At 48.9% G+C, this 15,674-nt stretch overlaps 1 protein-coding gene across 1 annotated transcript in view; it reads right to left on the bottom strand.

The window, feature by feature from the left end:
* Nucleotides 1-208: 208 nt before the first annotated feature.
* Nucleotides 209-15,674, bottom strand: part of LOC120017970 (putative thiamine transporter SLC35F3) — a 30,143-nt gene continuing 14,677 nt past the window's right edge. Inside the window, exons 3-6 of the mRNA XM_038960930.1 lie at nucleotides 8,396-8,521; nucleotides 2,579-2,771; nucleotides 1,109-1,198; nucleotides 209-570 (exon numbers count right to left, since the gene is read on the bottom strand). Of these exons, the coding sequence (XP_038816858.1) occupies nucleotides 332-570; nucleotides 1,109-1,198; nucleotides 2,579-2,771; nucleotides 8,396-8,521 (648 nt within the window). The 3' untranslated portion in view covers nucleotides 209-331. The remainder of the gene's footprint in view (nucleotides 571-1,108; nucleotides 1,199-2,578; nucleotides 2,772-8,395; nucleotides 8,522-15,674) is intronic.

The following is a 15,674-nucleotide window of genomic DNA, read 5'->3' as shown; positions in this document are numbered from 1 at the left end:
GAAACTAGTGAGAGGGAAGGGGAAAGAGAGAGAGAGGGCGGAGGGCAGAGGTCGACCATGCAGGTCATCGTGGCAATCAAGTGTCCAAGGTGGACTGTGTGTGTGTGTGTGTGTGTGTGTGTGTGTGTGTGTGTGTGTGTGTGTGTGTGTGTGTGTGTGTGTGTGTGTGTGTGTGTGTGTGTGTGTGTGTGTGTGTGTGTGTGTGTGTGCGCATGTGTACACTGTATGTGTGTCTGTATCTGTCCATCTGTTCATTCATCCATTTGTGTGCATGTTTGCCGCTGTCTGTTTCAGTGTGTCCGTCCGTCCATCCCTCCACATTTAACGGTGGTCAGTGTGTAAAGGTAGACATGGAGGTCCTTGCTCTCCTGCTCCAGTTGAGGCTGGACCCGGGCCCTGCCTCCTCCTCGGCTGGTTCCTCCCGTTTACTCTGCAGCTTAGCGTGGAGCTGGATGAAACACTGGTCCCAGTCCTCTGGAAGCAGCAACATCAGGAAGCCCAGGCAGATGATCAACACGGCGATCAGACGCACTGCGTTGAAGTGGATCTCACACGTGTACAGGTCAACCACTGCAACACAACAAGGGGTTATATTACCTAAAACTTAACCAATGATCAGGCCTTCATAACATAACGCTGACAGAAGTGATACAACATTAACACAAACAGGTCCACAACACAACACATCAATGTGAGTCACACTAGGGGAGAGGGGGGAAGTTGAGTCAAAGGGGGAAGTTGAGACACCCTTGTTTCACTCGGGGTAAGTTGTGCCAAGAGACCACTTTTTTTTTTGGACAAGCTATGTTTTCAAAACTGTAATGTTTACATGAATTCTGATTATTTCCAGGGAAATAGGAACGTTAACCAGTGAGGCCGGGATTCAATTTCATCGCGGATTATAGGCACTGCGGCTTTTAAAAGCAATTTCCCGATTGAACCGACATATGCAGCGTTTACCGTGAATGGGATCTCTGCGAACATTACCTTTAAAAGCCACAACTTCTATAATTGAATCCCGGCCTGAGTTAAGGTTGTTCCACTGGATGGGATAAATATCTGGAGGAAAGGACACAGTAGAGTTGGAGGAGAAGGAGCAGAGACTTACGGGCATTGACAGGGACACTCAGGACGATGCCCAGGGAGATTAATGTGGGGTACGTGATGGCAATGCCAAAGTTCACCAGGATATTGAAAGCTGTGGAGGAGAAAAAGTTAAACTTTACTTATTAACTACAACTATTTTACTCACAGTCAAAAAGAGGAACTAGTCAGCAAGTATAAGGCAACTTTTCAATGCAGCTCATTGACTAAATTAATTGGGTTGGCGGGAGGGGGGGTTTGCATCAGTCTCCACACTGGTTGCAGGTTTGCATCAGTCTCTACACTGGTTGCAGGTTTGTATCAGTCTCTACACTGGTTGCAGGTTTGCATCAGTCTCTACACTGGTTGCAGGTTTGTATCAGTCTCCACACTGGTTGCAGGTTTGTATCAGTCTCCACACTGGTTGCAGGTTTGTATCAGTCTCTACACTGGTTGCAGGTTTGCATCAGTCTCCACACTAGTTGCAGTTCTGCATCAGTCTCCACACTGGTTGCAGTTTTGCATCAGTCTCTACACTGGTTGCAGGATTGCATCAGTTTCTAGACTGGTTGCAGGTTTGCATCAGTCTCTACACTGGTTGCAGGTTTGCGTCAGTCTCTACACTGGTTGCAGGATTGCATCAGTTTCTAGACTGGTTGCAGGTTTGCATCAGTCTCTACACTGGTTGCAGGTTTGCATCGGTCTCTACACTGGTTGCAGGTTTGCATCAGTCTCTACACTGGTTGCAGGTTTGCATCAGTCTCTACACTGGTTGCAGGTTTGCATCAGTCTCTACACTGGTTGCAGGATTGCATCAGTCTCTAGACTGGTTGCAGGTTTGCATCAGTCTCTACACTGGTTGCAGGTTTGCATCAGTCTCTACACTGGTTGCAGGTTTGCGTCAGTCTCTACACTGGTTGCAGGATTGCATCAGTTTCTAGACTGGTTGCAGGTTTGCATCGGTCTCTACACTGGTTGCAGGTTTGCATCAGTCTCTACACTGGTTGCAGGTTTGCATCAGTCTCTACACTGGTTGCAGGTTTGCATCAGTCTCTACACTGGTTGCAGGTTTGCATCAGTCTCTACACTGGTTGCAGGATTGCATCAGTCTCTAGACTGATTGCAGGTTTGCATCAGTCTCTACACTGGTTGCAGTTGTGCATCAGTCTCTACACTGGTTGCAAGTTTGCATCAGTCTCCACACTGGTTGCAAGTTTGCATCAGTCTCCACACTGGTTGCAGGTTTGCATCAGTTTCTACACTAGTTGCAGTTTTGCATCAGTCTCTACACTAGTTGCAGTTTTGCATCAGTCTCTACACTAGTTGCAGTTTTGCATCAGTCTCTACACTAGTTGCAGTTTTGCATCAGTCTCTACACTGGTTGCAGTTTTGCATCAGTCTCTACACTGGTTGCAGTTTTGCATCAGTCTCTACACTGGTTGCAGGATTGCATCAGCCTCCACACTGAAAGTGATCTACAGAAGTCAGTGCTTACCAAAGAGCAGGCCTGCTACCCCACAGAGGTATAACCAGGGGATGTCCTCAAGAGAACCAAAGTATTCCACATGGGTGAAGTACAGGATGACCGGCACAAAGCTGATGAACACAAAATTAGCCCCGCCGACGATCGTCAGAAAGAGCGCTGCCTCCCCAAACTTGGCACTGCCCAGGACCATTTTAAAGAGCACCTGTGGAGAGAGAGAGAGAAAGAGAGAGAAAATAAAATTGTATTTGTCACATGCTGTCACGCCCTGGCCTTAGTTATCTTTGTTTTCGTTATTATTTTAGTTAGGTCAGGGTGTGACATGGGGAATGTATGTGTTTTTGTAGTGTCTAGGGGTGTTGTATGTGTATGGGGCAGTGTCTAGTGTAGTTGTCTAGGTAAGTCTATGGTTGCCTGAAGGGTTCTCAATCAGAGACAGCTGTCATTCATTGTCTCTGATTGGGAGCCATATTTAAGGCAGCCATAGGCATTAGGTTAATGTGGGTAATTGTCTATGTTGTACGTTTATAGCTTGTGTGTGCACTTACGTCTATAGCTTCACTTTTGTTTTGTAAAAGTGTTCATTTCGTGTTTCGTCATCTTTAATAAAAGAAGATGTCTTCATATCCCGCTGCACCTTGGTCCGCTTATTATGACGATCGTGACACATGCGCCAAATACAACAGGTGTAGAACTTTCCGTTAAATGCTTACTTACAAGCCCTTAACCAACAATGCAGTTGAAGAAATAGAGTTAAGAAAATATTTACTAAATAAACTAAAGTTAAAAAAAAATATTAAATCAAAAAGTAACACAAGAAAATGACATACAATAACAAGGGTATATACAGGGGGTACCGGTACCGAGTCAATGTGCAGGGGTACAGGTTAGTCCAGGTCATTTGTAAAGTGACTATGAATAGATAATAAACAGCGAGTAGCAGCAGTGTAAAAACAAAGAGGGGACCGTAATCCAGGGGGGAGAGGGAAAGGGATAGAGGAGAGTGATAGGAGGGGGGGGGGTTGATTTATCAGGTACTGTAGGTACCTCATACATTCACCCCCATTTCCTCCCCCTTAACGAGAACATGCGGGCAGACCAAAGAGAGCGGGAGTACCTGCCAACCGTCTCCCTGGCCTGGCACTCTGCCACCGCTGTCTGTTGACCACATTAGGCCATTGTGACAGCAGGGCAGGAGACGCCACAGAGCAGCCATATTATAGAACAGGAGGCACCACAGAACAGCCATATTATAGAACAGGAGACACCACAGAACAGCCATATTATAGAACAGGAGACACCATAGAGCAGTCATATTATAGAACAGGAGACACCACAGAGCAGCCATATTATAGAACAGGAGACACCATAGAACAGCCATATTATAGAACAGGAGACACCACAGAACAGCCATATTATAGAACAGGAGACACCACAGAGCAGCCATATTATAGAACAGGAGACACCACAGAACAGCCATATTATAGAACAGGAGACACCACAGAACAGCCATATTATAGAACAGGAGACACCACAAAGCAGCCATATTATAGAACAGGAGACACCACAGTGCAGCCATATTATAGAACAGGAGACACCACAGAACATCCATATTATAGAGCAGGAAACACCACAGAGCAGCCATATTATAGAACATGAGACACCACAGAACAGCCATATTATAGAACAGGAGACACCACAGAACAGCCATATTATAGAACAGGAGACACCACAGAGCAGCCATATTATAGAACAGGAGACACCACAGAACAGCCATATTATAGAACAGGAGACACCACAGAACAGCCATATTATAGAACAGGAGACACCACAAAGCAGCCATATTATAGAACAGGAGACACCACAGAGCAGCCATATTATAGAACAGGAGACACCACAGAACATCCATATTATAGAGCAGGAAACACCACAGAGCAGCCATATTATAGAACATGAGACACCACAGAACAGCCATATTATAGAACATGAGACACCATAGAGCAGTCATATTATAGAACAGAAGACACCATAGAGCAGTCATATTATAGAACAGGAGACACCACAGAACAGCCATATTATAGAACATGAGACACCATAGAGCAGTCATATTATAGAACAGGAGACACCATATAGCAGTCATATTATAGAACAGGAGACACCACAGAACATCCATATTATAGAGCAGGAAACACCACAGAGCAGTCATATTATAGAACAGGAGACAGCACAGAACAGCCATATTATAGAACAGGAGACACCATAGAGCAGCCATATTATAGAACAGGAGACACCATAGAGCAGTCATATTATAGAACAGGAGACACCACAGAACAGCCATATTATAGAACATGAGACACCATAGAGCAGCCATATTATAGAACAGGAGACACCATATAGCAGTCATATTATAGAACAGGAGACACCACAGAACATCCATATTATAGAGCAGGAAACACCACAGAGCAGTCATATTATAGAGCAGGAGACAGCACAGAACAGCCATATTATAGAACAGGAGACACCATAGAGCAGCCATATTATAGAACAGGAGACACCATAGAGCAGTCATATTATAGAACAGGAGACACCACAGAACAGCCATATTATAGAACATGAGACACCATAGAGCAGCCATATTATAGAACAGGAGACACCATAGAGCAGTCATATTATAGAACTGGAGACACCACAGAACAGCCATATTATAGAACAGGAGACACCACAGAACAGCCATATTATAGAACAGGAGACACCATAGAGCAGCCATATTATAGAACAGGAGACACCACAGAACTGCCATATTATAGAACAGGAGACACCACAGAACAGCCATATTATAGAACAGGAGACACCACAGAACAGCCATATTATAGAACAGGAGACACCACAGAACAGCCATATTATAGAACAGGAGACACCACAGAACAGCCATATTATAGAACAGGAGACACCACAGAGCAGCCATATTATAGAACAGGAGACACCACAGAACAGCCATATTATAGAACAGGAGACACCACAGAACAGCCATATTATAGAACAGGAGACACCATAGAGCAGTCATATTATAGAACAGGAGACACCACAGAACAGCCATATTATAGAACATGAGACACCATAGAGCAGCCATATTATAGAACAGGAGACACCATATAGCAGTCATATTATAGAACAGGAGACACCACAGAACATCCATATTATAGAGCAGGAAACACCACAGAGCAGTCATATTATAGAGCAGGAGACAGCACAGAACAGCCATATTATAGAACAGGAGACACCATAGAGCAGCCATATTATAGAACAGGAGACACCATAGAGCAGTCATATTATAGAACAGGAGACACCACAGAACAGCCATATTATAGAACATGAGACACCATAGAGCAGCCATATTATAGAACAGGAGACACCATAGAGCAGTCATATTATAGAACAGGAGACACCACAGAACAGCCATATTATAGAACAGGAGACACCACAGAACAGCCATATTATAGAACAGGAGACACCACAGAACTGCCGTATTATAGAACAGGAGATGCCACAGAACAGCCATATTATAGAACAGGAGACACCACAGAGCAGTCATATTATAGAACAGGAGACACCACAGAGCAGCCATATTATAGAACAGGAGACACCACAGAACAGCAATATTATAGAACAGGAGACACCACAGAACAGCCATATTATAGAACAGGAGACACCACAGAGCAGCCATATTATAGAACAGGAGACACCACAGAACAGCCATATTATAGAACAGGAGACACCACAGAACAGCCATATTATAGAACAGGAGACACCACAGAACAGCCATATTATAGAACAGGAGACACCACAGAACAGCCATATTATAGAACAGGAGACACCACAAAGCAGCCATATTATAGAACAGGAGACACCACAGAGCAGCCATATTATAGAACAGGAGACACCACAGAACAGCCATATTATAGAACAGGAGACACCACAGAACAGCCATATTATAGAACAGGAGACACCACAAAGCAGCCATATTATAGAACAGGAGACACCACAGAACAGCCATATTATAGAACAGGAGACACCATAGAACAGCAATATTATAGAACAGGAGACATCACAGAACAGCCATATTATAGAACATGAGACACCACAGAACAGCCATATTATAGAACAGGAGACACCATAGAGCAGCCATATTATAGAACAGGAGACACCACAAAGCAGCCATATTATAGAACAGGAGACACCACAAAGCAGTCATATTATAGAACAGGAGATGCCACAGAACAGCCATATTATAGAACCATCAACCCATCTTTGTGTCTGTCTGTTCCCCACAGGCAGTCATTATATATACCAGTGTTTCCCAAACTCGGTCCTGGGGACCCTAAGGGGGGCACGTTTTGGTTTATGCCCTAGCACTACACAGCCGATTCAAATAATCAAAGCTTGATGATAGGTTCATTATTTTAATCAGCTGTGTAGTTCTAGGGAAACGTGTTTTGGCAACAATGATATACTGTATATCCATCCATCCATCCGTCCATCCGTCCGTCCGCCCACCCGCCCGTCTATCCGTCTGCCTGTCTGTCTGTCTATCTGTCTGTCTGCCTGTCTGTCTGTCTGTCTGTCTGTCTGTCTGTCTGTCTGTCTGTCTGTCTGTCTGTCTGTCTGTCTGTCTGTCTGTCTGCCTGCCTGCCTGCCTGCCTGCCTGCCTGCCTGCCTGTCTGCCTGTCTGCCTGTCTGTCTGCCTGTCTGTCTGCCCAACTTGGCTATATATCTGGCCATCATACTGACACTGAACGTCAGGTTCTGGAGGCCTATCAATGTACAAACACCCAACTACATACCACACATCCATCCATCTGTCCCTTCAGAATCTATAAGGATCTGCCTGTCACAGTCTAAACATCTGCAGGTCTATCAAATGAAACACCCTGGTACATACCACACATCCATCCATATGTCCCTTCAGAATCTATAAGGATCTGCCTGTCACAGTCTAAACATCAAGTACTGCAGGTCTATCAGATGAAACACCCAACTACATACCACAATTAATTTAGCCCAGCCCAGATGTTTTAGAATGCTTCATAGTATTTCATAACATCCAATCTAGTCTCCTGTTACCTGATTATATAAGGAACAAATCTCAGGAGACTCACGAGCCTGTCCCTGTATGCACAAAGACTCCTTACATGAGACCTAACGCTGCTCCTAATCTGTATCTCATAAAGGAGGATGTTTGGGTGATTTATTCTTTGAAATGTTTTGAGGACATCTACATCTCACTGAAGGAGAAAATAAAAATGGAGACACATAAAAGGTCTCAGAACTGACACACTTCCTTCTAACCACAAAGAATAACCATGTATTTATTCCTTCTAACCACAAAGAATAACCATGTATTTATTCCTTCCAACCACAAAGAATAACCATGTATTTATTCCTTACAACCACAAAGAATAACCATGTATTTATTCCTCCCAACCACAAAGGATAACCATGTATTTATTCCTTCCAACCACAAAGGATGACCATGTATTTATTCCTTCCAACCACAAAGGATGACCATGTATTTATTCCTTCCAACCACAAAGGATAACCATGTATTTATTCCTTCCAACCACAAAGGATGAGGTGCTCCTTTGATTCTGTCCTTTAAGAGAAGACTGTACCATGTCTCACAGTTAAGCAAACAACTGCATCCTGTGTGTGTGCGCTCGTGTGTGTGTTCGTGTGTGTGAGAATGTGTGTGTGCGCTCGTGTGTGTGTTCGTGCGGGCGCGTGTGAATGTGTGTGTTTGTGTGTGTGTTTGTTCATAGAGTAGAGAAGTACCTTGTAGAGTGCAGACGTTGAAGCGGAGGCCACAACGAAGGTGACTCCCATGACAGAGTGGCTGTGGAAACCGTCAGCGTACGTCATCATCACGATGCCAGCGATGGCAAAGATGGCCGCCACGATCTGCACAGGGAAAGGTGGAGAGGACATGTTACAATATATACCACTTAGCAGGTTTTTTGAAGGACTGGGGCACTGCTTACATTGTATTGGATAGGATAGTGTAGAAGGAGGAAGGGGAGGGTTGAACTGGGATGTGGACATGAAGCTACTATATGGTTAGGGTAAAGGTTGAATTGTTTCACTTTGAATTCAATCTGGATATATTCATAGTGTGAAACTAGAAGAATCTCAACTACAGTTCAATCTACCATAAATACATTTTACTACTTAGAAAGAAGAGTCACTGTTGACTTGACACACCAGGATCCACTTCTGATGTACTTTTACACTGGTCTGAGATCAGATCATCAAACAGTAAGTACTGAATGTGTCCCAAATGACACCCTATTCCCCTAGGCCCTGGTCACAAGTAGTGCACTATAAAGGGAAAATGGTGTAATTTGGGACACAGCCTAAGACAGGTAGTAAAACCTTGAGCATCCTTAAGCCCAGCCAGGCTGGTAAGTTACAGTCTGAGACCTTACAGTGGCACTGAACAGATTCTCGCCCCAATGGCCTTGTGTGTGTGTGTGTCAGAGTGACAGAGTTTGTGTTTGTGCGTGTGTGTGTGTATATGTTTGTCCCTGACTTTCACTTTCCCCTTCCTTTCCTCCAGCTGTTCCCCCCTTCCTTTCCTCCAGTCAAGTCCCCCTCCCTTTCCTCCAGCCATTCCCCCTTCCTTTCCTCCAGTCAAGTCCCCCTTCCTTTCCTTCAGCTGTTCCCTCTTCCTTTCCTCCAGTCATTCCCCCTGCCTTTCCTCAGAGTCATTCCCCTCCCTTTCCTCCAGCCGTTCCCCCTTCCTTTCCTCCAGTTAAGTCCCCCTTCCTTTCCTCCAGTTAAGTCCCCCTTCCTTTCCTCCAGTCAAGTCCCCCTTCCTTTCCTTCAGCCGTTCCCTCTTCCTTTCCTCCAGTCATTCCCCCTGCCTTTCCTCCAGTCATTCCCCCTCCCTTTCCTCCAGTCATTCCCCCTGCCTTTCTTCCAGTCAAGTCCCCCTTCCTTTCCTCCAGTCAAGTCCCCCTTCCTTTCCTTCAGCCGTTCCCTCTCCCTTTCCTCCAGTCATTCCCCCTCCCTTTCCTCCAGCCGTTCCCCCTGCCTTTCCTCCAGTCATTCCCCCTTCCTTTCCTTCAGCCGTTCCCTCTTCCTTTCCTCCAGTCATTCCCCCTTCCTTTCCTCCAGTCATTCCCCCTTCCTTTCCTTCAGCCGTTCCCTCTTCCTTTCCTCCAGTCATTCCCCCTGCCTTTCCTCCAGTCATTCCCCCCTTCCTTTCCTGCAGCCGTTCACTCTTCCTTTCCTCCAGTCATTCCCCCTGCCTTTCCTCCAGTCATTCCCCCTGCCTTTCCTCCAGTCATTCCCCCTTCCTTTCCTTCAGCCGTTCCCTCTTCCTTTCCTCCAGTCATTCCCCCTGCCTTTCCTCCAGTCATTCCCCCTGCCTTTCCTCCAGTCATTCCCCATTTCCTTTCCTTCAGCCGTTCCCATTTCCTTTCCTTCAGCCGTTCCCCCTTCCTTTCCTCCAGTCATTCACTCTGCCTTTCCTCCAGTCATTCCCCCCTCCTTTCCTCCAGTCATTCCCCCTGCCTTTCCTCCAGTCATTCCCACTGCCTTTCCTCCAGTCATTCCCCCTTCCTTTCCTTCAGCTGTTCCCCCCCTTCCTTTCCTCCAGTCATTCCCTCTTCCTTTCCTTCAGCCATTCCCCCTTCCTTTCATCCAGTCAAGTCCCCCTTCCTTTCCTCCAGTCAAGTCCCCCTTCCTTTCCTCCAGTCATTCCCCCTCCCTTTCCTTCAGCCGTTCCCTCTTCCTTTCCTCCAGTCATTCCCCCTGCCTTTCCTCCAGTCATTCCCCATTTCCTTTCCTTCAGCCGTTCCCTCTTCCTTTCCTCCAGTCATTCCCCCTGCCTTTCCTCCAGTCATTCCCCCTTCCTTTCCTTCAGCCGTTCCCTCTTCCTTTCCTCCAGTCATTCCCCCTGCCTTTCCTCCAGTCATTCCCCCCTTCCTTTCCTGCAGCCGTTCACTCTTCCTTTCCTCCAGTCATTCCCCCAGCCTTTCCTCCAGTCATTCCCCATTTCCTTTCCTCCAGTCATTCCCCCTGCCTTTCCTCCAGTCATTCCCCCTTCCTTTCCTTCAGCCGTTCCCTCTTCCTTTCCTCCAGTCATTCCCCCTGCCTTTCCTCCAGTCATTCCCCCTGCCTTTCCTCCAGTCATTCCCCATTTCCTTTCCTTCAGCCGTTCCCCCTGCCTTTCCTCCAGTCATTCCCCATTTCCTTTCCTTCAGCCGTTCCCATTTCCTTTCCTTCAGCCGTTCCCCCTTCCTTTCCTCCAGTCATTCACTCTGCCTTTCCTCCAGTCATTCCCCCCTCCTTTCCTCCAGTCATTCACCTGCCTTTCCTCCAGTCATTCCCACTGCCTTTCCTCCAGTCATTCCCCCTTCCTTTCCTTCAGCTGTTCCCCCCTTCCTTTCCTCCAGTCATTCCCTCTTCCTTTCCTTCAGCCGTTCCCCCTTCCTTTCATCCAGTCAAGTCCCCCTTCCTTTCCTCCAGTCAAGTCCCCCTTCCTTTCCTCCAGTCATTCCCCCTCCCTTTCCTTCAGCCATTCCCTCTTCCTTTCCTCCAGTCATTCCCCCTGCCTTTCCTCCAGTCATTCCCCCTGCCTTTCCTCCAGTCATTCCCTGTGTGTGTGTGTGTCAGAGTGACAGAGTTTGTGTTTGTGCGTGTGTGTGTGTATATGTTTGTCCCTGACTTTCACTTTCCCCTTCCTTTCCTCCAGCTGTTCCCCCCCTTCCTTTCCTCCAGTCAAGTCCCCCTCCCTTTCCTCCAGCCATTCCCCCTTCCTTTCCTTCAGTCAAGTCCCCCTTCCTTTCCTTCAGCTGTTCCCTCTTCCTTTCCTCCAGTCATTCCCCCTGCCTTTCCTCCAGTCATTCCCCCTGCCTTTCCTCCAGCCGTTCCCCCTTCCTTTCCTCCAGTTAAGTCCCCCTTCCTTTCCTCCAGTCAAGTCCCCCTTCCTTTCCTCAGAGTCATTCCCCTCCCTTTCCTCCAGCCGTTCCCCCTTCCTTTCCTCCAGTCAAGTCCCCCTTCCTTTCCTTCAGCCGTTCCCTCTTCCTTTCCTCCAGTCATTCCCCCTGCCTTTCCTCCAGTCATTCCCCCTCCCTTTCCTCCAGTCATTCCCCCTGCCTTTCTTCCAGTCATTCCCCCTTCCTTTCCTCCAGTCAAGTCCCCCTTCCTTTCCTTCAGCCGTTCCCTCTGCCTTTCCTCCAGTCATTCCCCCTGCCTTTCCTCCAGTCATTCCCCCTCCCTTTCCTCCAGTCATTCCCCCTTCCTTTCCTCCAGTCATTCCCCCTCCCTTTCCTCCAGCCGTTCCCCCTTCCTTTCCTCCAGTCATTCCCCCTGCCTTTCCTCCAGTCATTCCCCCTTCCTTTCCTTCAGCCGTTCCCTCTTCCTTTCCTCCAGTCATTCCCCCTTCCTTTCCTCCAGTCGTTCCCCCTTCCTTTCCTCCAGTCATTCCCCCTGCCTTTCCTCCAGTCATTCCCCATTTCCTTTCCTTCAGCCGTTCCCCCTTCCTTTCCTCCAGTCATTCCCCCTGCCTTTCCTCCAGTCATTCCCCCTTCCTTTCCTTCAGCCGTTCCCTCTTCCTTTCCTCCAGTCATTCCCCCTGCCTTTCCTCCAGTCATTCCCCCTTCCTTTCCTGCAGCCGTTCACTCTTCCTTTCCTCCAGTCATTCCCCCAGCCTTTCCTCCAGTCATTCCCCCTGCCTTTCCTCCAGTCATTCCCCTGCCTTTCCTCCAGTCATTCCCCATTTCCTTTCCTCCAGTCATTCCCCCCGCCTTTCCTCCAGTCATTCCCCATTTCCTTTCCTTCAGCCGTTCCCCCTGCCTTTCCTCCAGTCATTCCCCATTTCCTTTCCTCCAGTCATTCCCCCTGCCTTTCCTCCAGTCATTCCCCCTGCCTTTCCTCCAGTCATTCCCCATTTCCTTTCCTTCAGCCGTTCCCCCTGCCTTTCCTCCAGTCATTCCCCCTTCCTTTCCTTCAGCCGTTCCCATTTCCTTTCCTCCAGTCATTCCCCCTGCCTTTCCTCCAGTCATTCCCCCCTTCCTTTCCTGCAGCCGTTCACTCTTCCTTTCCTCCAGTCATTCCCCCAGCCTTTCCTCCAGTCATTCCCCCTGCCTTTCCTCCAGTCATTCCCCCTGCCTTTCCTCCAGTCATTCCCCATTTCCTTTCCTTCTGCCTTTCCTCCAGTCATTCCCCCTGCCTTTCCTCCAGTCATTCCCCCTCCCTTTCCTCCAGTCATTCCCCCTTCCTTTCCTCCAGTCATTCCCCCTCCCTTTCCTCCAGCCGTTCCCCCTTCCTTTCCTCCAGTCATTCCCCCTGCCTTTCCTCCAGTCATTCCCCCTTCCTTTCCTTCAGCCGTTCCCTCTTCCTTTCCTCCAGTCATTCCCCCTTCCTTTCCTCCAGTCGTTCCCCCTTCCTTTCCTCCAGTCATTCCCCCTGCCTTTCCTCCAGTCATTCCCCATTTCCTTTCCTTCAGCCGTTCCCCCTTCCTTTCCTCCAGTCATTCCCCCTGCCTTTCCTCCAGTCATTCCCCCTTCCTTTCCTTCAGCCGTTCCCTCTTCCTTTCCTCCAGTCATTCCCCCTGCCTTTCCTCCAGTCATTCCCCCTTCCTTTCCTGCAGCCGTTCACTCTTCCTTTCCTCCAGTCATTCCCCCAGCCTTTCCTCCAGTCATTCCCCCTGCCTTTCCTCCAGTCATTCCCCTGCCTTTCCTCCAGTCATTCCCCATTTCCTTTCCTCCAGTCATTCCCCCCGCCTTTCCTCCAGTCATTCCCCATTTCCTTTCCTTCAGCCGTTCCCCCTGCCTTTCCTCCAGTCATTCCCCATTTCCTTTCCTCCAGTCATTCCCCCTGCCTTTCCTCCAGTCATTCCCCCTGCCTTTCCTCCAGTCATTCCCCATTTCCTTTCCTTCAGCCGTTCCCCCTGCCTTTCCTCCAGTCATTCCCCCTTCCTTTCCTTCAGCCGTTCCCATTTCCTTTCCTCCAGTCATTCCCCCTGCCTTTCCTCCAGTCATTCCCCCCTTCCTTTCCTGCAGCCGTTCACTCTTCCTTTCCTCCAGTCATTCCCCCAGCCTTTCCTCCAGTCATTCCCCCTGCCTTTCCTCCAGTCATTCCCCCTGCCTTTCCTCCAGTCATTCCCCATTTCCTTTCCTTCTGCCTTTCCTCCAGTCATTCCCCATTTCCTTTCCTCCAGTCATTCCCCCTGCCTTTCCTCCAGTCATTCCCCATTTCCTTTCCTTCAGCCGTTCCCCCTGCCTTTCCTCCAGTCATTCCCCATTTCCTTTCCTCCAGTCATTCCCCCTGCCTTTCCTCCAGTCATTCCCCCTGCCTTTCCTCCAGTCATTCCCCATTTCCTTTCCTTCAGCCGTTCCCCCTGCCTTTCCTCCAGTCATTCCCCATGTGTGTGTGTGTGTCAGAGTGACAGAGTTTGTGTTTGTGCGTGTGTGTGTGTGTATATGTTTGTCCCTGACTTTCACTTTCCCCTTCCTTTCCTCCAGCTGTTCCCCCTTCCTTTCCTCCAGTCAAGTCCCCCTCCCTTTCCTCCAGCCATTCCCCCTTCCTTTCCTTCAGTCAAGTCCCCCTTCCTTTCCTTCAGCTGTTCCCTCTTCCTTTCCTCCAGTCATTCCCCCTGCCTTTCCTCCAGTCATTCCCCCTGCCTTTCCTCCAGCCGTTCCCCCTTCCTTTCCTCCAGTTAAGTCCCCCTTCCTTTCCTCCAGTCAAGTCCCCCTTCCTTTCCTCAGAGTCATTCCCCTCCCTTTCCTCCAGCCGTTCCCCCTTCCTTTCCTCCAGTCAAGTCCCCCTTCCTTTCCTTCAGCCGTTCCCTCTTCCTTTCCTCCAGTCATTCCCCCTGCCTTTCCTCCAGTCATTCCCCCTCCCTTTCCTCCAGTCATTCCCCCTGCCTTTCTTCCAGTCATTCCCCCTTCCTTTCCTCCAGTCAAGTCCCCCTTCCTTTCCTTCAGCCGTTCCCTCTGCCTTTCCTCCAGTCATTCCCCCTGCCTTTCCTCCAGTCATTCCCCCTCCCTTTCCTCCAGTCATTCCCCCTTCCTTTCCTCCAGTCATTCCCCCTCCCTTTCCTCCAGCCGTTCCCCCTTCCTTTCCTCCAGTCATTCCCCCTGCCTTTCCTCCAGTCATTCCCCCTTCCTTTCCTTCAGCCGTTCCCTCTTCCTTTCCTCCAGTCATTCCCCCTTCCTTTCCTCCAGTCGTTCCCCCTTCCTTTCCTCCAGTCATTCCCCCTGCCTTTCCTCCAGTCATTCCCCATTTCCTTTCCTTCAGCCGTTCCCCCTTCCTTTCCTCCAGTCATTCCCCCTGCCTTTCCTCCAGTCATTCCCCCTTCCTTTCCTTCAGCCGTTCCCTCTTCCTTTCCTCCAGTCATTCCCCCTGCCTTTCCTCCAGTCATTCCCCCTTCCTTTCCTGCAGCCGTTCACTCTTCCTTTCCTCCAGTCATTCCCCCAGCCTTTCCTCCAGTCATTCCCCCTGCCTTTCCTCCAGTCATTCCCCCTGCCTTTCCTCCAGTCATTCCCCATTTCCTTTCCTTCTGCCGTTCCCCCTGCCTTTCCTCCAGTCATTCCCCATTTCCTTTCCTCCAGTCATTCCCCCTGCCTTTCCTCCAGTCATTCCCCATTTCCTTTCCTTCAGCCGTTCCCCCTGCCTTTCCTCCAGTCATTCCCCATTTCCTTTCCTCCAGTCATTCCCCCTCCCTTTCCTCCAGTCATTCCCCCTTCCTTTCCTCCAGTCATTCCCCCTCCCTTTCCTCCAGCCGTTCCCCCTTCCTTTCCTCCAGTCATTCCCCCTGCCTTTCCTCCAGTCATTCCCCCTTCCTTTCCTTCAGCCGTTCCCTCTTCCTTTCCTCCAGTCATTCCCCCTTCCTTTCCTCCAGTCGTTCCCCCTTCCTTTCCTCCAGTCATTCCCCCTGCCTTTCCTCCAGTCATTCCCCATTTCCTTTCCTTCAGCCGTTCCCCCTTCCTTTCCTCCAGTCATTCCCCCTGCCTTTCCTCCAGTCATTCCCCCTTCCTTTCCTTCAGCCGTTCCCTCTTCCTTTCCTCCAGTCATTCCCCCTGCCTTTCCTCCAGTCATTCCCCCT

The sequence above is a fragment of the Salvelinus namaycush genome, chromosome 22, assembly GCF_016432855.1.
Source record: "Salvelinus namaycush isolate Seneca chromosome 22, SaNama_1.0, whole genome shotgun sequence".
NCBI classification, from domain to species: domain Eukaryota; kingdom Metazoa; phylum Chordata; class Actinopteri; order Salmoniformes; family Salmonidae; genus Salvelinus; species Salvelinus namaycush.
The sequence above is the reverse complement of the archived record's forward strand: the minus strand, read 5'-3'. Positions and strand labels throughout refer to the sequence as shown.